General features: G+C 37.1%; 1 protein-coding gene across 7 annotated transcripts in view; it reads right to left on the reverse strand.

Moving 5' to 3' along the window:
- Positions 1-2,211: 2,211 nt before the first annotated feature.
- LOC150110090 (uncharacterized) overlaps positions 2,212-23,168 on the reverse strand; it is a 232,993-nt gene continuing 212,036 nt past the window's right edge. For all 7 annotated transcript variants that reach the window (XM_090391299.1, XM_090391291.1, XM_090391324.1 and 4 more), the window contains exons 6-7: positions 5,729-5,807; positions 2,212-2,306 (exon numbers count right to left, since the gene is read on the reverse strand). In XM_090391299.1, the coding sequence (XP_090247425.1) occupies positions 5,749-5,807 (59 nt within the window). In that variant the 3' untranslated portion in view covers positions 2,212-2,306; positions 5,729-5,748. The remainder of the gene's footprint in view (positions 2,307-5,728; positions 5,808-23,168) is intronic.

Raw genomic sequence — 23,168 nt, forward strand, 5'->3', positions numbered from 1 at the left:
CACACTATTGCACACAGTGCTCATCCAGCTGTGCTTTAAACTGATTCAATGTGTCTACACCCACAACAAACTCAGGTAATGCATTCCACTCACCAACCACTCTCTATGCAAAGAACTTGCTCCTCACTTCTCTGCTCACAACTTTTACACTTTCCAGCAATGGCCTCTTGTTCTACCCTCCCATTTCCCATTCTATGAAAATTATCTCTTCCATGTCAACCTGATAACAACCCCTCACTAGCTTATATGTCTCAATCATATCGCCCCTCTTCCTCTTATTCACAAGGCTCTGCAACTTAGATTCTTTCAATTTGTCTTCATACTCCACATTCCAAAGACCACTGACTACCTTTGTGAATCTTCTCTAGACACTTTCTGACATATCCTTGTTACCATGAAAACTTGGTTACCAAATCTGTGTACAATAATCAAATGAGGCCTGATCAAGGGCCTCATACAATGCATCATAACTTCTTTATTTCTGGATGTCAGAGTCTTCTACATCGTTGCCATTATCTGATGTGACATTTTCACAACTTGTGGACTGTGGCCTCTGAACTTCAGGTCCTTGTCCACCACCACCACACCCAGATCTCTCATCTCCTCTCCTCTACCTCCTTTAAAGTTTCCCCACTAAGTGTATACTTTACATCCCACCATTGCTTACAAAATTTCAAAACCTTTACACTTTGCAACATTGATCTGACAGTTTCACTTACCTGCCCATTCAAACAATCTATTCAAGTCCTCCTGTACAGCCATAACATCTGTGTCTCTGCATTGCTCTCCCCCCAGTTTGCAGTCTTCTGCAAACAGATGCATTATAACCAGTTAAACCAATCCCAATATCATTAATATACAAATCAAACCACAATGGTTCCAAAAACTAACCTCTGCGCACACCACCAGTGAACTTCCTCTTTCAGGATACTGCATCCCCATATACAACTTTTCTGATACCTATCTGAAGCCAGTCACTGATCCAACTCAGAAGTCTGTTATCCAGCCCCATCCATTTCAATTTATTTAACTTGTCGTGATGCAGTCTATCAAACATGATCTTCCTTTAACAAATTCATGCAAATAACCATGGAGAATACTGCTGCTGCTATCAATCCATTTCTGTATTCTAGTTCTCACCAATCTCTCTCTCTCTCTCTCTCTATACTTTCATGACAACTCCTCATATACAGATTAGCCTATAGTTTGTAGCCACAGCATTATCTTTATGCAGTAGAACAATTTTACCGTCTTTCCTCTTGGAACCTGTGCCATTGTAAGACTCCTATTAAACAGGAATGTCAGTGCTACTGCCAATTTCCTGGAGCATTCCCTTAAGACATGTGGTGATATGTCATCAAATCCTATCACCTTATTGACATTAAGTTTATTTATTTCTTCATATACCTCCTGCTCACTCTTTCAAACTCTCCACAAAATTACTAATTATAAAATTGGATTGGCCATTTCTGTTTTGACTACTATTAAGTTAACCTGTTCTAAATTAGTTTTCTGTTCTGCATGATGAGAAAATCATTGAGGGATCCAACTTGCAGAATTACCCTGTCAAGCAAGCACATGTTATGAACAAATAACAGAAGTGTGCATGCTGAGAGGAAAAATTTATTTAAAGTTTCAATTCTGATGATGGTTATAGGAAATGTTAATGATTCTGTTTGCTCACCTCCACAAAAACAGAGAAATTACTTTTAGCATGGACTATTTATTAATAAAGACACATCATTATCTTAGTATGTTTTTGCATGTGAATAATCAGATGGTGGAGTTGATTATTCATGTGAAAATAAAATTTGTTAAATTTCATATGAAAAAATAATTACTTAAATTACATCTACAAATAGTTAGAAACCTACATTAATGGTATCATGGTTGGAAACCTACATTACTGGTATCACGGTTGGTAGATAAGTATGAGATGATCTATAAGCTTTGCTCTTGAGAATAAACATACATTTTGAAACCACTTTCAGTAAGTAGAATAGTGAGCTCAGATTATTTGTTGAAAATCAACTACCACCTAAAATTAAAATAAAGTGATTTTTTTCCCCAAAAATAAACCTATGTCAACATTTAATACACCTGTTTATTCGTGGATAAAAATATACAGTATTAAAAAAATTAAGAGTTCAAATAGTTCTATCATTTAACAAGCTTTTCTTATGAGAATGAAAGAGTTGAGTCTAGCTCATATGAAATAGAACACCACAGTTTTATTGAGATTACTGGTGTTCACATACAATGCACAAAATCACTTAATGAAAAATAGATGTAACTTCTCAGCTGATCTGAAATAAAGAACAGAAATTATTATAAAAATAATTTTCGTAACTGCTAATTTGAAAATTATGCTTGAAAACAAAATAATAAAATTTAAAATATTTAGAACATAAACATACTACAGTATATGCTATTAAAAATATTATTAAATGGTTTTCAAAAGTCAAAGAATCATTATAAGAGGCCTCATAAATGAACTGTAGTCATGCATACTTTAAACTCATTCAACTGCATGCACTAACTACACTCTCCAAGCAAAACAATTTCCAGTCTCTTCTTCAGTGCTCTAAAAGTAATCTGCTGTATTAATTTGGTGCAATCCTCTTACTAACATGCACATTTCTTGTATATATATATCTTTTGTCACCCTTCTGAGCATAAGAAGTCTAGATGAGGTTGTATTGACATCTTATGAAGAGAGAAAGTAATGTCCTTTTCCTTAATCATCAGTGTGTTTTTTGACATCCAAGTGATCCTTTGCTATTCTGCCCACTCTGTAACAAGTTATCCTCTCTCTAGCTTCATCAATTTCTTCACTGAATCAACTTTTTTTTTGTCTCATCAATGTAATTACACAGCTTATGATCTCTTAATGCCTCATCCTGCACTTTATACCATTGGACTGGCATCCATTGTCCTTTACCCACAGCACCATTCAAATTAAATCATCCTGATATATCCCCCTATATCCCCCCCCTCAGTGAAATCATCTCTGATACACCACTATGCAAATTAAACAACAGCATTCCAAGCACAGTCCTGTGGCACACCATACTACTATTTTATGTCTGTTTATCAGTCACCTTCTTTGATTTCCATGGTGTCCTTGTTGCATGCCTTTTCTGAACGTTCCACAATATCATGGTTGAGCCTCCATAATTCAACTCAGCATTCACTTGATTACATAAAGTAAATAAATTGCTTAGGTCAGACCTTTTTACAAAGCTGTGCTGCCTCTCATAGAATATCATATTCCTAAATTTGGGTCTTAATCAGCACCACCACTTGGAAGATACTGACTAGTCAATAATGTTGTCTTTGTCTTGTAGAAATAGCTGAACTATCTTGCTTGCTTTCTTCTCCTTTGGGACCTGCCAATGTGAGACTTAAAATAAACAAGAGAGAGGCAGGGACAGTTCTCTTGCACTTTCTCACAGATATCTGTCTAATCCTACTGCCACATTCATATGGAAATTTTATATCCTGGGTACTTTCAGTTTGTCTATCTTTATTCTTGCATTAGTCCCCATTACAACAGTCAGTGTAATATTTTCTGGATAGCACACCTTTGTAAAGTGATCATGCAGTAACAATTGCTTCAGCTTTTGCCATGTCTCCATCAGCATTCATTAAAGCTATTCTTGAACAGTTATTTTTCCTTTTATTTGCAAAATGGCAAAATAACTCTTTCAGATTTTGTTTGGCCTGTTCAGATAATTTCTCACATAATCTGATTTAGCTTCCTTACCATGATAGTCACTGTTCTTGTCTGTCTTACTGATCACTTTTCTGTGTATATACCCTCCACATTTTCGTTTACCCCCCCTTGATTCTTAATTCATGATGCAACTCATCCACTCATCTCTACCTGATATATATTGAGGAACTGCCAGAGGGTAACGACAGAGCAAGACATGTTAACGTCATGCCTGCAGGGGGGGGGGAGAAGAAAACGTTTGATATAATTTATTAGCATTTTTATTATTAGATTTGTAGGGAGTCTAGATAGAAAGCATTGTCTATTGATAGTTTGTACTTAATATTTTAGTATATTTTCTCTGCAAGGAAAAGTGCAACAGTACAAGGAAGAGTACAACAAAAGTTAATGCTGGAGCAAAGATCAGTTTTGTTTTATATCATATTTTTGAACAATTTTATGTATGTCACTGACTATTTATTTAATTAGTGATACTGAGACTGAACATACATAAATTATTGAGGTTGTCAGTAGGTTATGTAGAAAATTTTGTGTATAATAGTTAATGGAAACAAAAATAGCAGTAAGAACTAGTTTAACCAGATGCAGGGTGAAAAAATCAGGTGTGTTGAGTGGAGTGGATTTTACTAAGATGGTTCATTGATGGGAGTGTAATATGTATGTGTGAGCAAATGTGGCATATATGTTTGTTGAGAGATTAAATAAGAGAAGTGAGAGAGTGAGGATCTGTAAAAAAAAAAAAAGATGTGATATATTAATGAATTGTGGTGATTTTAATTTATTTATTCGTATGTGGTTCCCCCCCCCCATTCTTCTACTGTCCCTTAGGACTGGTTGAGCCCTCCTTTATGAGAGATTAATCATGTATTTTATGACTTTAGATCTGTGTGTGTGTGGGTGGGTGTGTATTTACGGGCCAGTTGCCCTATTCTGAGGGACAAAAAACTCTCTACCTCCATATGAGATCGGCTAACTGACCTTTAGTCAAAAGAGAACAAATAAAGGTTCCTCACGTCATGGGCGGGAATCAAGCTACGAAGGCTCTGGTTATTCGAATGAAAGTTGGAAACTTTCATTCAAGTGGAGCATGCAGTGAGAGGTGGCAGACTTACAAACTGCCCACACAGAGGAACTCAGTCTCCTGTCCATACATGACCTCAACAGTTCCCCCTGAAGCCACAGTATTTGGTCTCCCTCTAGTCACAAACTGACAAAATATGTAGCTGCAGGATTTGACACTGGCTGATCGAGAAGCCTCCAGATTCATTACTAGCTGGTTTGGTCCCATGTACTATCCAGCAGCTGGCATGTGTAACCATTTTACTGCTGTACCCTCAAATGGGGAAGGGTTCTGGATCCCTACAGTGAGATTAGTATGTCACTGAGGGTGTCACTCTCACTGCATGTGGGAAGAGAGGGGGGGGGGGAAGAAACTGGAACCTTTGAATCTAGCGACCAAACACAACTGAAGCCACTTCATGTCTCCAATAAACAAGGTAGTGGCATTTCACCATGAAATGCCACTACTTTGATGATGAAAGACATCTACCATCTAGAGGTCTAATGGGCATTTCCTCCAACTAGGGAAAATATACTTTTTCAGTGGCAATGCATTCCAGGTTCACCAGAGCCCTTTTTGTGGAAACAGGATATACCGCTGGAAGTTGAGGATGACTTGACTGCAAGTGGCTATATAATGCGCATCAAAAGCCCTTTGCACAGTATGTATATATACCACAGCACACAGTATGTGAGTGCCAGTCAATATCCAATGTGCTGCCCATTGAGCAAATGACTCACAAGATGATTTGTTTCTGCCACTGTGAACATGTTAAAGCAGAGTACTTCAATAATATATTGTTACTAGTAGTGTGATAAACTAAATAATAGGAATTTTAATGGAAGATTTCTCTAGGAAATACTTTTAATATATGATATATGAATAGGTAAATTAATGAAATCAACTAAGAAAAATTAAGAAAAAGTGAATACCTTCATGAAAGTAAAACAAGTTAAATATCGTACTGCTGAATTAACTTCTCAAGATCAAACATTTCTTCTGTGTAACTTCCTAGAAGACAAATAAAAAAATTACATAAGAATTAATACAATAGTTTAAATTGCATACTTATTTTTACTCTGGTTAAGTTAAAATATTTTTAATCTTAAATTCTGAACACCAGTTCAGAACTGAACTGAACCTGAAAAATATCTTATGGTAGGAGAGTTTGTATCGTTATTATTAATTGTAAGTTTGTTTGTTTTTTATTTTTCTCCTATTCAGTTGCTCTAATTTCATTTAAACTAACTCCATTATGATTATTACGGACACCTCCATGGAGTTAGAAGACTCATCACTCATCCATTATTTGCACAATACCTATCATACCTCTCCTTAAAGCTCATTCACTATCAGAGCATTTACAACCATCTCTGGTCATCCATTCCAGTCATTCACCAACTCCAATAAAAATAAAAATAAATCTAACATCCCTAACTAGCCACACTCTTACACAACTTCCAGAGAGTGACACCTAGTTCTCTACCTACTTGTCCTATATTGAAACATTTCTTTTGTATCATTCTTTATAGAACCCACTTTGGTGACTTATAAGTCTATTGTATCCTTTCTTTTCTCCTTGTGAATTAAACTTTGCATCCCACACTTTCAATCTATCCTCATTTGGAGCAATTCACAAACTTAGCACTATCTTTGTCACTTGTCTTTGGATCCTCCACTGCCTCCCCCACACATCATCACCAAGACATCTAGGTGACCAAATTAGTGCACAGTAGTCATGATGCAGCCGTATCAGAGCCTCCATATCTCTACTTGTCAATGTGTTCTTCAACATCCAAGTAATTTGTTGAGCTATTTAATCAACTTTTAACATAAAACAGTATATAATTTTTTCATCTTGAAGTGAATAAATAATTTGATGAATAGAGTGAATAAAAATCGACATGGGACTACTGAAATTAGTAGAATGTATATCAGTTATAAAGCTGGTACAAGAACTAAAAGAAATCTGCAATTTTTGTATACTAATGCAAGAAGCATTCGAAATAAGAGGAAAGAATTTTTGGCATTAGTCAGTGAAATCTCACCAGAAGTTGTAGGTATTAGTGAAACTTGGCTGTCAGCAGATGTGGTTACTGGAATTGAATGTGATGGGTACAGTATTTTCAGGGAGGATAGAGAAGATAGAATAGGGGGGGGGGGGTACTGTTGATGATAACTGATGAGTTGCAGCCAAAGAAAGTAGTATATCAAGTAGTATATCAAACATGGTGTGAAATAGTGACCAACGCAACCAAATATACAGTTGGTTGCTGCTATAGGCTGGGGGGGGGTACATACAAGGGGTGATATTGAATTTCTGCATCAGCAAATTAGTGTAATGAGTGCAGGTTAGTGATTATTATGGGGGGGGGGATTTTAATTATGGTGATATCAACTGGAAGGAGGAAATATCATGAGGCAAAAAAGGAAATGGAATTCAAACACTTTCTAAGAGACAATTACTTGAAACGGCACATAACTGAAAAGACTTGTGATGTGAGTTTTGGATCTGGTCATAGGTTCAGAGGACATATGCATAAATAAGGTGTCCTCGTTACCTCCAATTGGTGAGAGCGATCATGTGATATGGACTTGGGAGGTTGCAAAATTTGTGGATTTCTCTCTTAAGAAGGGGGTATATATGGAACTACAGGTTAGGTAATTATAACAAGCTTCAGAGTGAGCTTACAGCCATCCCATGGCAGAACATATTATTATTACATAACACCTCCAGGGAGTCTAAAGACTCATCGAGTGAGGGGTACCTGTTCTATACCTCTCCGTCTCCACCAACCGCAACTACCTTCATCATCTACACCAACCACCACCACGACCACCATTAGTATTTTCACAGACAATCACAAACATCCATACCCACGGTGGGATTCGAACCAGCAGCCTTTTGGCTGGAGAGCGAATACACTAACCTCTCAGCCAACCAGGCTGGTAAAAACAAGATGAAAGTTATTTGAATGCAATTTAAGATCCTGTGTGTCTCCCCTACATGTAGTTTTAATACTAAACATGTCTTTGTTTTCTTCTTCCTTCTACATATTAGGCCTACTGGCCTGTTACATAGCTATCTTAAACCTTCTAAGTTGTATCCATCCTGAGGATAAGGTGTCTAGTCCTATGCTTCCCAATATATTCTATGGCTGTACCTGAGTGTGTTCACGGAACCAGTTTGGTTTGCTTGGTTGCAGGAGGAAAAACCCCAGGATAAACTGGGCAAAAAAACCTTGCTTCCCACGCCCAAAACCGGCCAACTTGGCTATATCTGAGAAAGATCTTTAAGCTCCTCACGTCGGTGACAGGAATGAAACCCAGTACGCTCTCAGACATATGGTTGCGAAGTGCATAGCCACTAGGCTAACTGAGCAGACTAATATTGCAGAGGAAAGATGTTAGCAAGTATCTGAGAAAGGCAATATCAGAAAGTATTCCTATGGTCAGGAAGACAAACAAGGTAGGGGTTGGCTGGATGAGTAGTAGTATCAGGCTTGATCTGTAAAAAAAAAAAAAGAAAATGTTATGGAGAATTTACAAGGAGAAAGGCGATCGGTACACCCATGAGTAGTAGTACAAGGCTCAAGCTAGGAAGGTTACCAGCATAGTAAGAAAAGTTAAATCAGATTATAAGAAGACCTTAACCAAGGAGATCAAGGGTAATCCCAAAGAGTTCTGCTATGTGGCAAATAAAAGGAAGAATGATTTTTGAAGGATAACCTTAGTAGGTGCTGATGATATTGAGGTGGCCAATTCAGATGTAATAGTAGAGTTACTGTGATCAATTTTCAAAAGTCTATCACCCAAGTGAGAATATCTCTGTACCTGTAGTAATAACTAATGTGAGAATTGAAGTTAATAAATCAGAGGTATTTAGTATATTGTAGAATTTAAATGCAAACACTGCTGTAGATTTAGATCGAATATCAGCTCGGGTGTTGCATGAATGTGCAAATGTGAATTACTTGGTTATTTAACTTAAGTTTGAACTCTGGTGTGGTCCCCCAGGGAGCGGAAGGAAGGCAAAGTGGGTCTTTGCATAAAGGTAGCTCTAAGACTGCAGTAGTTAATTACAGAGCAATCACCATCTCGGGAGTGGTGATAAAGGTATTGGAAAAGTTGGTTAAGGACAGAATTCAAGAATGGGGGGGGGGGGGAGATCAGAATATGATACTCTATAGGAGCCAAAATGGTTTTGTTAAAGGTCGATCCTACCTCAGCAATTTATTAACTTTTTATAATAGAATGACATCTGAGTTGGACAAGAGGAAATGGCTGCACAGCGATACTTCTGGATTTTGCTAAGGCTTTTGACAGGATACCTCAAGGAATACTGTTGTGCAAATTAGAGCAGATGGGGATGTATATTAAACTGGTGATATGGATAGGAGAATGGCTCATAGAGAGAGATACCAGAAAGTAGTATATGGAGGAGCAGAGTCCAGGATGAGGCAGGTGACCAGTGGTGTGCCTCAGGGCTCTGTGCTTGGGCCGTTATTATTTAAATTGTACATAAATGATATAGGAAATGGCTTGAAGGGAAATATTCAGTTGTTTGCTGATGATGCAAAGTTGGGTAGCACAATAAAAAATCAAGCTAATGTTGAGAATTTGCAGGATGATTTAAATAAGCTGGCAAAATGGGCAGAAAGGTAATGGATGTCAGTTCAATGTGGAAAAGTGGAAAGTTATGCATTTTGGGATTAAAATATTACCAGCTGTGTACCACATTGATGGAATTGTACTCTAAGAGATTGATGAGGCTAGGGACTTGGGGGTGTTGGTGGATGGGAGATGAAGTTCAGAGAGCACATTGCTAAGGTGTCCATGATTGCACATAGGATTACTTGGTTATTGAAGAACACACTAACATCCAGAGATAAAGAGGTTATTATTCCCCTTTATAAGGTGTTGATACTTCGATACTTCCACATTTGGATTATTGTGCTCAAGTCTGGTCACCTGGATTCCTTGGAGATGAGGAGGTTGTGGTGAGGGTTCAGAGAAGAGTGACTAAGTTGGTGAGTGATGTAAAAAATGCTCCCTACATTGATAGATTGAGAGCTTGTGGATTGCAGAGGTTGGTTGATAGGCAGAGAAGTGGGGATATGATAGAAACATTTAAATCACTAAAACGTTTTTATAAGATTGATGCAGGGGAAATATTTCAGCTGTGTGATAGTGATGGAAGAACGAGAGGTCATCCCTGGAAATTAAGGAAAAGTGTGGTTAACAAGGGTGTGAGAACTAGATTTTTTGCTTGGAGGGTGGTGAATGAGTGGAATGCATTGCCTGACTCAGTTGTGAGTTTTTCATCTGTAAATGAATTCAAGCAGAGGTATGATAGATATTGTTTTGATAGTTTGAGTCTCCCGCAATGAGTCTACTGACTTCATGGAGATACCCGTAATAATAATAACAATAATCTTACATTCCACCACATTAAACTAACAACCATTATCCTTTGACTACACTGTCAATTTATTTAAATCATCTTGCAGGATCTTTACATCACCATTATTAATTATTGCCCTTCCCCCTCCAGTCTTTCATCATTAACAAACAGTCAAATATTCTTCTTTAAATCATTCCCTATGTCATTAGTATACAAATTTAAAGTGGTGGTCCTGGTACAGAGCTCTGTGGCACTCCACTAAACACCTTATTCTCCTGGATTCTATACTTATACATGATGACTCACAGTTTGAAAAACGATGCATTAGAGCAGGGTTTCCCAAATTGTGTTCCATGGAAAGTGAATAAGTGTTCCATGATGTCAGTGACCAAGCCGTGTATTTTTAAACATGGAAGTAATTCAGGAAAGGGAATACCGCTGTTTATGACCGATCATAAAAAATGCCAGCAAGCTGATTATAACAATGGGTGGCATATCCTCTGTTCTCAAAACTGAACGAAATAACATCTGTGTTGCAAATGTTAGTGACCAATCAGCAAGGAAGTATAAAGAAAATTTTTCTACTGAAATTGAAGATCAAGGTAGTCTGTATCCGGTTCTCAAATCTAGTAATACTGAATACTTTCTTTGCAAGTTCGTATTGTAGGGTGAAAGTAATTGTTTTGAAATCATAGTGGCTCAATTTTTTAAAAGTAATAGGCCTACAGATTTAAATTTTAATATCAATAAGAGAAAGGGACTTTGTTTAATTTTGGTGTTAAGAAATCTCTTATTGAAGGTGTTTGTGATGCAACAGATAGTGATTCATCCACCTCCAGCCTACAAAGCAATCTCCAGGATGTACAAAAGGAGGGGAAAACTACCAGCTCACAGGAGAAAAAGTCTGCATCCCCTCGTAAGTACTTATAATATTATAAATTTTTGGTGATCAGAATGAGGTATGTCAATGAAAATCAACACAAATTAATTTAATGATGTTGGCCTGAGGAAACTACAATATGCTACAAGATTTCATTAGTCCAGTGATTGATAACTGATTTAAATGCAATTTTATATTTGTCAACATGTCACACCATATACATAAATGTACTAATACTCTTTATGATTATGTCATAATTAATTATTAATATATTACAAACTAACCAAGGTGTTCCGTGAAAATTTCAGGATTTGTGAAGTGTTCCATCACAGGAAAAATCTGGGAAACACTGCACTACAGAGTAGTTCTGTGTTTAAAAAACTGCTTGTCATAACCTGTTAGTGGGCTGTAAAATCAATGTAGTCGGTTGAGATCAACATTTTTTAAAAACGAAATAGAAAGTATCAGTGTATCTCATAGATTTTATGGCTTTAACATGCTCATGCTGGTGTCACACCTATGTTTCCTTTCAAGAGGGAACTTACTTGATGGTATATTATGTCCCTTCAGCATTTACCAGGCGCATTTTTACACCTAGTTCTCTTCCTGATTGTCCTATAAGAGGTTTAGACATATACAGCATACTACTTGGAATGTGTTTCTCTCTCTTCCTGATGGAGAGAGCCAACCCTAATGGTAGTGCAACATCAGTCAACTCATGGCAAAGGTGGAGTAAGTACATGCACTTTGCTGCCCTCCAAAAATCTGTTTAATATCTTAGGGCTGATGGGGGTCCATACAACCTCAGTCTTCTCAGGGTATTGCTTTTTGGTCTTTTTTATATATGTTGTGCGTGTGTGTGTGTGTGTCTGCTGGATCAAGATATAAAATGTATTTTTTTTTGTTGTGGTCATGGTCAGAAAAGTTTGAAAAACACTGCTCTAGTGCCTGTTGATAAGATGCCCCGTCCCTCCTTCCCCATCCATACCACCAGCCTCACATTAATTCCCATTTGCGCCAACTTATGTCATACTTCTGCATGTGGTAGTCTGTCAAATGCTTTTGTAAAATTCAGTAGTATCATGTTGTAGCCTTTCCTTCATCTAACTCAGCTTATAATTTTAAAAAATTATAAAATATGAGTAAATTAACACTAATTAAACATAAACTGAGAATAAAATAAAGCATGAAACTGAACAACTAATGATTAGCCATCCAACATGACACACACACACACACACACACACACACACACACACACACACACACACACACACACACACACATATATGAATGACCTGAAAAGAAGCTTGTAATCCACTAATTAATAGCAGAAGGAAGATCATACGATGAAATCTTGGTATAAAAGGTCTCTATACCAGACATGATCAAATGCTTATGGTTCCCCAGGATTCTGTTCTCTCACCCAATCTTCCTTCTATATATCAATGACTTACTCCAATCGACCACCAACCCAATACGCAGCTTGCTGATGACAGCACACTACACTCTTCCTTCTCATTTACAAGTTTGGAGTTGAATTGTATATGGAAAATGACTAGGGGTTACTAGTGTTATTGCATAATTAAAAGAAAGCAGAGGAATGGTAGTGGCCAGTTCAGTGGAGCAGCACACATGAAAATACCTGTAAAAAAAACATAATACAGAAATAGAACATCTATTAGAAAATGACTGAGGGAGTCTCAGAGAGAGAGGTGGAGGGTACCTATTAAGCTGATTACCCTCTTCTGTATACTGTCAAGAATTATTGACTCCTCTGCCCTGTGAACTTGAGTTCTGCATGATGTCACATTCATGAGGATGAAATACCTTCATGAATTGCTCATTTAATATCTCAATTATATCCTCTGCAATGGTTCAACCATTTATAGAATCAATATCATTCTTTCTTTTACTCTGGGATTTCTTTCAGCCTCATTAACTAGTTATACTCATACTGCACTTTTGTTACCCTTACCAAACAAGTCACTTTTCTTGCCTGCTCTTTTTACTCCTAATGCAAGTGATTATTGCTCCTCATCTTTGTACTGCCTCCATAATGCCTTTTTCTTCCAGATTGCATGCTTAACCTCTTCAATCACCCATTTCACACCTAGCTTATTTAATCTCCTGACCTTTGGAATACATTCACACATCTCTGCCAGATAATTCCTGAGTAGTACTCAAGTGGCATTAATCTTTTTACTATCCCATTCCTCATTCCAATATATATTTGGAATATATATTGGAATGTCATAATAAATGACCTACTTCAGCTGATCTCCAATCCAATACACAGTTTTGCAGATGATAGCACCTTGCACTCCTCCTTTTCATTTGATAAACCTTACTCTAAACAACTCACCTCACCCTACAGAACATCAACAACTGTCCTCAATTCTGATCTCCAAGCCATCTTCCAATGGGATTCAGATAACCTCATCAATTACAATGCTAGTAAAACCCAGTTTTGTCTTATTTCTCACAAAAAAAGAAGCATTTTCTCCTAGTATTATTTTTGACAATACTCAAATTTCCAGACAAGATGAGATTTCTCTTTTTTGAATCTCCCTGACATCAAGCCTCTACTGGCATAAACACATCACAACCATTGCATCTTCAGCTTCTAAAGTTATTATTATTACGGGTATCTCCATGGAGTCAGTAGACTCATCGCGGGAGACCCAAACTAGCAAAACAATATCTGTCATATCTCTTCTTGAATTCATTTACAGACGAAGAGCTCACAACTAAGTCTGGCAATGAATTCCACTCATTCACCACCCTCCAGGCAAAAAACCTTGTTCTGACACCTTTGTTAACCACACTCTTCTTTAATTTCCAGAGATGACCTCTTGTTCTTCCATCACTATCACACAGCTGAAACATTTCCCCTGCATCAATCCTATAAAAACCTTTTAGTAATTTTAATGTTTCTATCATATCCCCTCTTCTTCGCCTATCAACCAATCTCTGCAATCCACAAGCTCTCAATCTATCAATGTAGGGAGCATTTTTTATATCACTCACCAACTTGGTCACTCTTCTCTGAATCCTCTCCACAGCCTCCTCATCTCCAAGGAATCCAGGTGACCAGACCTGAGCACAGTAATCCAAATGTGGAAGTATCAATGCTTTATAAAGGGGAATAATAACGTCTTTATCTCTGGATGTCAGTGTGTTCCTCAACAACCAAGTAATCCTATGTGCAATCTTGGACACCTTAGCAATGTGTCCTCTGAACTTCATCTCCTAAAAAAAAACTAGGATTTCTCTTTTGCTCAAAACCAGTAGTTCCCAACCTTTTTTGGATCATGCCCCACCTCAACACCGCCAAGATTTTGATGCCCCCTCTAACATAATAGTCAACCAAGTTCTGAAAAAGCATAATATAAATAGGTACTTCAAATAAAAAAGGAACATAGGTAAAACTGCTTTTAATTTGACTTTCTTCAATGAATATAAATTTTATATTACACTTTGTATATTATAAGCATAAATCAAACTGAACTCGGGAAAATAAAATCCAAGTTAATATGATCATTGAGTTTGATGTCGGCTGCAAAGAGTTTTTATTTGAGGTACTAATTTAGTCAATTTCAATCTCAAATCACCACAGTTTGTGATATCCAGACAATTTCTTTTTTTCAGTAACAAGTCATTTACAGCACTAAAGCCCACATTCAACTAAATATGATGACGGGAAGGGCAACAGTAATTTTCGTGCAAAACTAGTTGAATTTGGGTATTTCGTTTCTGTCGCATCACAAAGCCATGTCATTGTTTCTTTTATGTTGAATAAAGGAAAATTTTATGTTGAATCATCATTTTGCATTTCTGAGAGTTCTTCTTGATACTGAATGGCCACAACAGTTAGGCCCACTAGCATTGGCTGAGTTATCCAAGATGGAAAATAAATTTCTTTTAAATCAGACCTGTCATTTAAATATTATTATTATTATTATTCCTGACACCTCCAAGGAGTCCGAAGACTCATCACAGGAGGACATTTACAGATGTCTCAACCACTACACCGAACCTCTACTACGAATCATTTCCATCAACACCATCTACCGCCCGCCTCCACCACCACAACAACTAGTATTTTTGTCTGTAAATTGCGTGTGTTCTGAAGGGCCGATTTGTCTGTATGCAGGATGAAAAACCTGAGTTTTCAGGAGAAAAACACCCTGCTACCTCCATGCCAGATCGGCTAACTCACCTTCGATTGAAATCGTCCAGATAAAGATTCCTCCTGTCGCAACAAGAATTGAACTTAGGCCTATTCCAATCGAAGGGCACAATGTACTGTTGTTCTTCCAATTGCACTACGGAGGCACTTAATCACAGACTATTTTGCTCAGGTGATCAACAATAACAAGTACAGCAGCATCAGTTACCTCACACTTATTTAGCCAATAAAATTGGTCAAATTTTTTAGCTGAAACATTCTTTTGACATAATTGATAAATGCAATGAAGCCAAATAAATCTTAGCCTTTACATCAACAAGGGTCTTATTTGCTCCTTGCAGTTGCTTATTTAACATATTCAGCTTTTCAAAGATATCTGTCAAATAACTCACAAATGCTTGACCATCAACTTTGTAAGAGTTTCATTTCAGGTTTGTCATTCAAAAACTCACTAAGAATATCAAATAGTTCCATGAATCTTCAAGCAATTCCCCTGTGACAGCCACCTCACTTTGTTGTGAAGTGGTAGTCTTACAGAGTCAGCAGTTTTATCCTCACAAAATTGTTTGAAGAAATGCTCACATTTGGCATTAGCTATGAGAGTGTTGATACATTTTATAACTGAATTCAATATCTCATTTAGAACAGGTGAAAGTTTTTTCTTTTTCTTATTATCAATCTGTATTCATATAAAAGTTCAACAATACTGTTTAGAAATAATTTTTACATTTAAGTTTTTTTTGCCTTAATTAAAAACAAATTACTAATTTCAAACTGAGGCAGAATTCATATGACTGTAAATTGGGTACATCATACATAAGGTACCTAATTGCTTCCATCTTCAGGCATTAAATTACCAGTAACCAATAACACAATATCAACAATCAACAGTTTTCATACAGCTATTTCTGTGTGTCCCAAGTAGAATCGATCTTGATACATGGAAAACCACTTTTAAAAACTTTGTCTCACCAAAACATTCGACCCCTGGCAAAACCGTACACTTCACTTTTTTAAATTGTACATCTTCATATTTCTGGCCACCGAACTTTGTGCAACCATATCCAAGTTTCTTCTCTTGCAATTTCATTTCCAAGATGATCTAATGGTTCAGCACATTTTAGAAATTTCAGTGGTAAATTCTTACAAAGAATTAGGGATGAATGTGGCGTATATCCAATACATTCCTCAGTTAAACACTGATCATTTTCAGATTCTACAAGATATGCTGGAAACTAAAGTTTCTCTGTGAATAACACAATGCACAAGCAACATTTCAGGATTGTCATCCTTCATTAATTTTAAACAGCCACGTTTCTTGCCCATCATAACAGGAGCACCATCTGTAACACAAGATGTAATATTTTTCCTTTGATATTTGAGCTTCATCTAAATAATTTTTGAGTTTGTTGTATACATATTAATGGCAGTAGTAGTGGTTTTCAATGCTTCACAGAATCTCTTCAGTAAATTCACCATTGTCAGTATATGTTACATAGGCCATCAATACAGCCTCATCATCTCTTACAGTTGATTCATCCAACTGTATTGAGAATTTCCTTGATCTCAACTTTTCAATGTTTCCTTTAGCCATCTCATCTATTCTTTTGCTAACAGTGTTATTGCTTCAGTGGCATTCCTTTGACATCTTTCTCCAGAACTGTTTTGAGAAAAGTCGATATTGCTGGTTTAATTAAATCCTCCCCTATAGCATGATTTTTTTTCCTAATTTAGCTATGAGCAGATAAATTTCATAACTAGCTTCAAGAGTACAATTTTGGGTAGCAGTTCATACAGAGAACAATGAATCTATTGTTGATCTTTTCCCAAACTTCTCCTTTAGAGACTTAAATGGGTTCAAATCATAGTTCACATAAATGTTATGTTTTGCCTTCAAATGTGCTTCACGACGACCTTTTTTCATTGATTTGTTGGTCAAATAGTGTTCGCACAATAGACAGAACGGTGACCATTCATCCTGAGGTGCAGGTATGAAACAACTTCAAATACTCATCTGAATACTGACGAACTTTTTTCTTGCTTGCATTACTCATTTTATGCATGGGCAACTGAAAGGGAAAAAAATAGGCTTATAAAGTATACTGTACGCATGTGTGTATTATACAAGGAAATTAATGGCGCATAACATGTATTTATACTACTACAAACACATATAATAAATAAAAAGTTAAAATAATAAAAAAGTAAAATTTTAAAAGTCTACTGTCACAAGCAGAGAAAAAGAAACAACGAAATATGAGAGATTCTTTACGTTTTCAGCTATCAAACGAACCTAATATAATCATGGCAAAGTGGTCATTTTATTTAAATTGATAGTAGTGCAATTTTTGGGTAACCAGAAAACTAACAACATGTAAAAATGTTACATAAAAAACGTCTGCTAGCATAAAAACTTTCATAATATACATAAAAAAATTAAATAAACCTGCCTTGTTGTTTCTACAACAAAAACTGACAAAGTTAAATTGGCACTGTTTACTTTTCAGAAGTGACAGGTGCTATGATCTAACCTTAACACACTTCGCCAAGTATTATTATTATTATTACCCCAAGACCTCATGGAGTCAAAGACTCATCTGGGAGTTTTGTTTATGTTGACTGCTGTACTAGTGTAGCCAGCTTTTTTTCCCTCGGAAAGTCAGGGTTGCAACTCGATAATTTATCACCAACAATGGTGATTTCTTGACTATATTGGTGATGAAGTGACGAATGCAACATCATTTTCTAACAGCCCCCCCCCCCAAATATTCAAATTGCCCTCTGTGAATTAACATCTTGAGCAGAGAGCTGTTGATAGGTGAAATAACATCTTGCGCAGTTTCCCAATGTGGGACATAAGTCCTATGTTACTTCGCCTCTCAACAGCTGTTAACCTTATATAAATCACAAAGCTGCTCAGCTACGAGGGTGGTCTGAAAAGTTCTCGGCCTCAACCATAGATGGCAACACTATCAGCAGGATTTTTTTTTTCTAAGTTGGTACATCTGGCATAAGCATTCATGGGAAATTGCAAGTCATTCTATCAAAATTCTTTGCAAAAGAAAGTTTAATGCCAAAAGAAATTCATTCAAAGTTCATAAAAGTTTATGAGCCCTCTTCTCCTTCATTTTCGACAATTAAGAAATGGGCTGCTGAGTTTAAACATGGCTGTACCAGCCTTGAAGATGATCCATGTGAAGGATGTCCAGAAAGTGTAACAACACCAGAAATCATTGATCAAATGCATGACATGGTATTGGGTGACCGGTGAGTCAAAGTGCATGAAATTGCTGAGACAATAGGTAATTCAAAAGAACGTGTAGGATATATTTTTCATGAAGAATTGCAAATAAAACACTTTGCGCAAGATGGGTGCTGCACTTTAGCAGATCAAAAATGCACTCGCATGAAAATCTCTGAACAGTGCTTGAAGCATTTTAACAACAATAAAACTGATTTTTGAGTGTTGATTTATTACTATGGATGAGACTAGGATTCACCATTACACACCAGAATTCAAACAGTGGACAGAAGTCAGAAGTTCCGTGCCAAAGATGACAAAGTCAGTTCCATCAGCAGGAAAGGAGTTTTTAGCTGTTAAAGGCATTTTGTTTATTAATTATCTTGAAAAGGGTAAAACAATAATCGAGGAATACTATTCCGATGTTTTAACTATAGATGAAAAAATTCGTGAGAAAAGACATGGTTTGCAGAAGAAAAAAATCATCTTTCATCAGGACAATGCACCTGTCCACAAAGGTGTTTTGGCAATGGGAAAATTAAGGGTCTGCACTATGAATTGTTGGAACATCCATAGTGCAGACCCTATTCCCCAGATTTGGCTCCTCTGACTTCTATCTCTTCCTGAAACTAACCTCTTCCCCACTGGCCAGCGTTTTTCTTCAAATCAAGAGGTGTTTGCAGCTGTAGAGGGGTATTTTGCAGATCATACTGAGAACGCACAGGGACAGGATAATGGTGCTGGAGCATCACTGGAATAAATGTATTAGTCTTAATGGAGATTATGTTGAAAAATAAAAATAATTTTGAAATTATAAATTTGTTTTTTCATTGTTAGGCCAAGAACATTTCAAACCACTCTCGTATGTGTATTTTATTTATTTTGCAATTTGATAGTGGTGTAAAGATACAAGATCTGACCATTTTCTTATTTGCATCAGTAGTTTATATTTCCTTCTCTTCTTCAGATAAGGAGTTTGTTAGTACTATGTATTGGAACACATGCAGATGCAACCCAACACCCCTTCACAGTACACCTCGAAACCCACAGAACAAGTTTCTTTTCCTCCTCCTCCTTCTGCTGTATTGTGGAACAGTCTCCCCCCCCCCCATGTGTTTCCCAAGGAATAGGATGAACAAAGAGGAGAAATTTCTGTGAGTTTAGAAATGCACTGTGTGGGAGTGTTGATTAATTACTGCATGCATTTAAAGTAATTTGATGCTAATTCTGATAACAGCGGCCACATAAGTATTTGTAGAAGATGTACACAGTGGAAACTGAGCACCTGTGTGAAAGTAAGTGTATTACTGAGTGGGGATCATTGATCAGTATGACTGCCCTTTTCTGTATAGAGTCCAGTATCTTTAGGGAGCTCTTGGGGGCTCCCATGTCTGGGCTCTCATCCCAGATATGGGAGCAATATTCAATGGTTGAACAGATTTGTGATTTGTATAAAGTTAGGAATTTGAAGTAACACTTCAAGCAAAATCCCACGAAGAATCCTTGGACTCCCTGGAGATGCCACGTAATAATAATAACAACTTTTTGGAGGCAGAGGAGGCAATATTGGTAATATGTTTGTGCCAAGAGAAATTTGAGGTTAGTATTATCCCAAGAAGATAAATCATCATACACGGAGATTTGGGTGTTGTCAAAAGTAAGGCTGAAAGAGAAGGGTTCTTTTTTTTTCTGTGAAATAAGACAGTTGTGTTTTGCTTGTGCTGAAATTGATGACATTATCCAAACCCCACTGATGAATGTTTTGGAGATCTGTATTAGTTAAGTGTATAAGGTGTATTGGTTAAGGATTTGGAGATTGTGGTGATTTGTGTATTGGCTGGTTTGTCAAATGAAAGGGAGAAATGCAAAGTCATAAGCAAAACTATGTATTGGTTGGTGGGCTGCTAAAGTATTTATACATAGAAGGAATATGGTGGGTGAGGGGTGGGAACCTTGCATTGGTTGTATACTTAGAAGATAAATAACCATCCACCATCACCTGAGGTGAGTGTCCAGTCAGAAAGCTGGCAGTCCAAATGCAGAAGTCAGGAGGTAGACCAAATAATAGGAATTTACTTAATAGGCCTTTGTGTTAGATCTGGTCAAAAGTCTTGGAGATATCAAGGGTGACCACTTGGGACTCGCCAAACCTTTCCATGGTACTTGTCAGAGTGGATAACATAGGTGAGTAGATAACTTGTTGACAATAACAACAACAGAAGCCACACTGGTGGTCATTTATTAGTTGAGTCTTCGAGATAGCATAGCAGTTGAGCACTGACAGCTCTTTTCATTACTTGGGAAAGAACGAACATCCTGCAGGGTATTGATTTTGAGTTTGAGGGTGTTGATTTGTCTTCCGGTTACTGGAGGCCTGAAGTAGCCTGAAAATAGTTCCATGTTTGGGGTCTAGAGTAGGGTTTCTAGCCTATGTAAACAATAAATGAAAAAATACAGAAAAATATATATAAAATTAATAAAAATGGGGAAAAAAAATCCTTAGCCCATCAACAGTATGAATGTATACTATAGGTTTACAGAAGCCTTTTGTGGGTAGGAGGCACATTAAAAAAAAAATACTAGGTTTGTAGCATTTGGGGGATGGGATTCGCATTTAAAAAATGCTTAAGGTATTTTGTGACCCAAACTCAAGAAATTAATTTTTCTTTCTCCATTTTCACTTCTTCATTACAATTTATATTTAAAATTATTCATGATAATTATCCTCCTCATACTAACCCAATAGGTCGAAACACTTCCTTATCAACACCATTGACATTTCTAGGCCTATATTATCATCTTACAAATAGATAATCATGTCTATCTCTGCTTCAAACAATACTACCTGAAAACTACAGCCTCTATTCTCCCCTTACCCCCACCTTGAAAAGGGCACTTTATGCTGCTAGCATTAACTGCTCCCCCCCCTCTTTTTTCCCCTTTCATTTCTGTTCTCACAGAAAGCACTATGATGTTTACCAATGAGTATCAAGTAATTCAGTTCAATCAGAAAAATAAATTCCTCCTCTCCCTCCTTATTTTAGATCATCCTGGTGTTCATAAGTAATTATAATAATTCATGTATGACTATGTAACTAGTCAATTATATGTCATCTTCTCAACTGTGAACATATACTATAGGTTTACAGAAGCCTTTTGTGGGTAGGAGGCACATTAAAAAAAAAATACTAAGTTTGTAGCCTTTGGTGGATGGGATTCGCATTTAAAAAATGCTTAAGGTAGTTTGTGACCCAAACTCAAGAAACTTCCACCACACCAGACCCCAATTCCATTTTCATCCCCTGTCCTGCTTTTCCAAAGATCTTCTTGATCCCTATACATCCTAGAATATTTCTCTTCACACTGACTATCCTTGCATACATACAAAAATACATACAAACATTTAATACTGTTTATTCAAATTATTCAATGTCATTTCGGGGGGGGGGTGCTATTGATGATAAAGAAAAAGTTATGTAAATACAAAGTAGAGATGCCAGAGGGAAATAGTGCAAGTGGTTTTGAGGCAGTATGGTGTGAGATAGAGGTGAATGGAATCAAATACTTGGTTGAATGTTCTTATAGACCAGGTAATGTGGTGATAATGAAATGTATAATCAAATTAGCCAAGCAAATAAGAAAAGGGTGATCATTATGGATGATTTTAATTATGGCAATATAGACTGGAATGATGAGATAGCAACTGGAAGTAAAGAATATGAGTTTCTTGAGTTTTTGAGGGATAACTACCTCAGACAGTATGTAACAGAGGGCACACGAGGATTGAGGGTCTTTGATTTGGTCATCTCATCAAAGGATGTAATTATAAATGAGGTGTCAAATCATCCACCAATTGGTGAGAGGGACCATGAGGTGATTACCTGGGTGGTTGCCAGTAGTGTGAGGAGTTCTGTACGAAAAGGGTATATGTGGAACTACAAAGAGGGGGGGGGGGGAGTGATAATGAAGAGCTCAGGAGACAGCTTGCGGGTGTAGCATGGAATGAGGAGTTAGCTGGAAAAGAGATCAATGCAGCTTGGGGGAATTTTCTAAAACTATTTAGTAGATGCAATGTCTAAATGTATTTCAAGGGTGAGAAGGTTATAGGGTTGGTGTGAGATGGATGAATAAAGAGATTAAGCATGCAATACAGAGAAAAAGGGCATTGTGGAGGCAGCATAAGAGAAGTGGAAATAACTAATTCCATGAGGTCTACAAAGAAGGCAAGGAGGTTGACTTGGTTAGTGAGGGTAGCTAGAGAGAGAGAGAGAGAGAGAGAGAGGTATGAACAGCAGTTAGCTAATGAAGCCAAAAAGAATCCTAAGGAGTTCTTTCGATATATTATTATTATTATTATTATTATTAAACAAGACCTCATGGAGTCAAAGACTCATCTAGGAGGTCCTTTTATCTCACACACATCTCATCATACCGGGTCTTAAACGCATTCAAACTCCTTGCAGACACCACACTCTCAGGCAAGGCATTCCAATCATTCACAACTCTGCACGAAAAAAACCTGCCTCTCACTCCCCTACTCACACCCTCTTTATACAGTTTCCAGGGATGACCTCTGGTTCTCCCCTGATCTCCCACTATTCGCTGTAGAACTTCTCCACCATTGATCCTATAGCAACCCCTTACCAACTTGTAGG

Source organism: Typopeltis vanoorti, chromosome 1 (assembly GCF_054136105.1).
Source record: "Typopeltis vanoorti isolate ZY-2024b chromosome 1, IOZ_Tvanoo_1.0, whole genome shotgun sequence".
Classification (NCBI taxonomy): domain Eukaryota; kingdom Metazoa; phylum Arthropoda; class Arachnida; order Uropygi; family Thelyphonidae; genus Typopeltis; species Typopeltis vanoorti.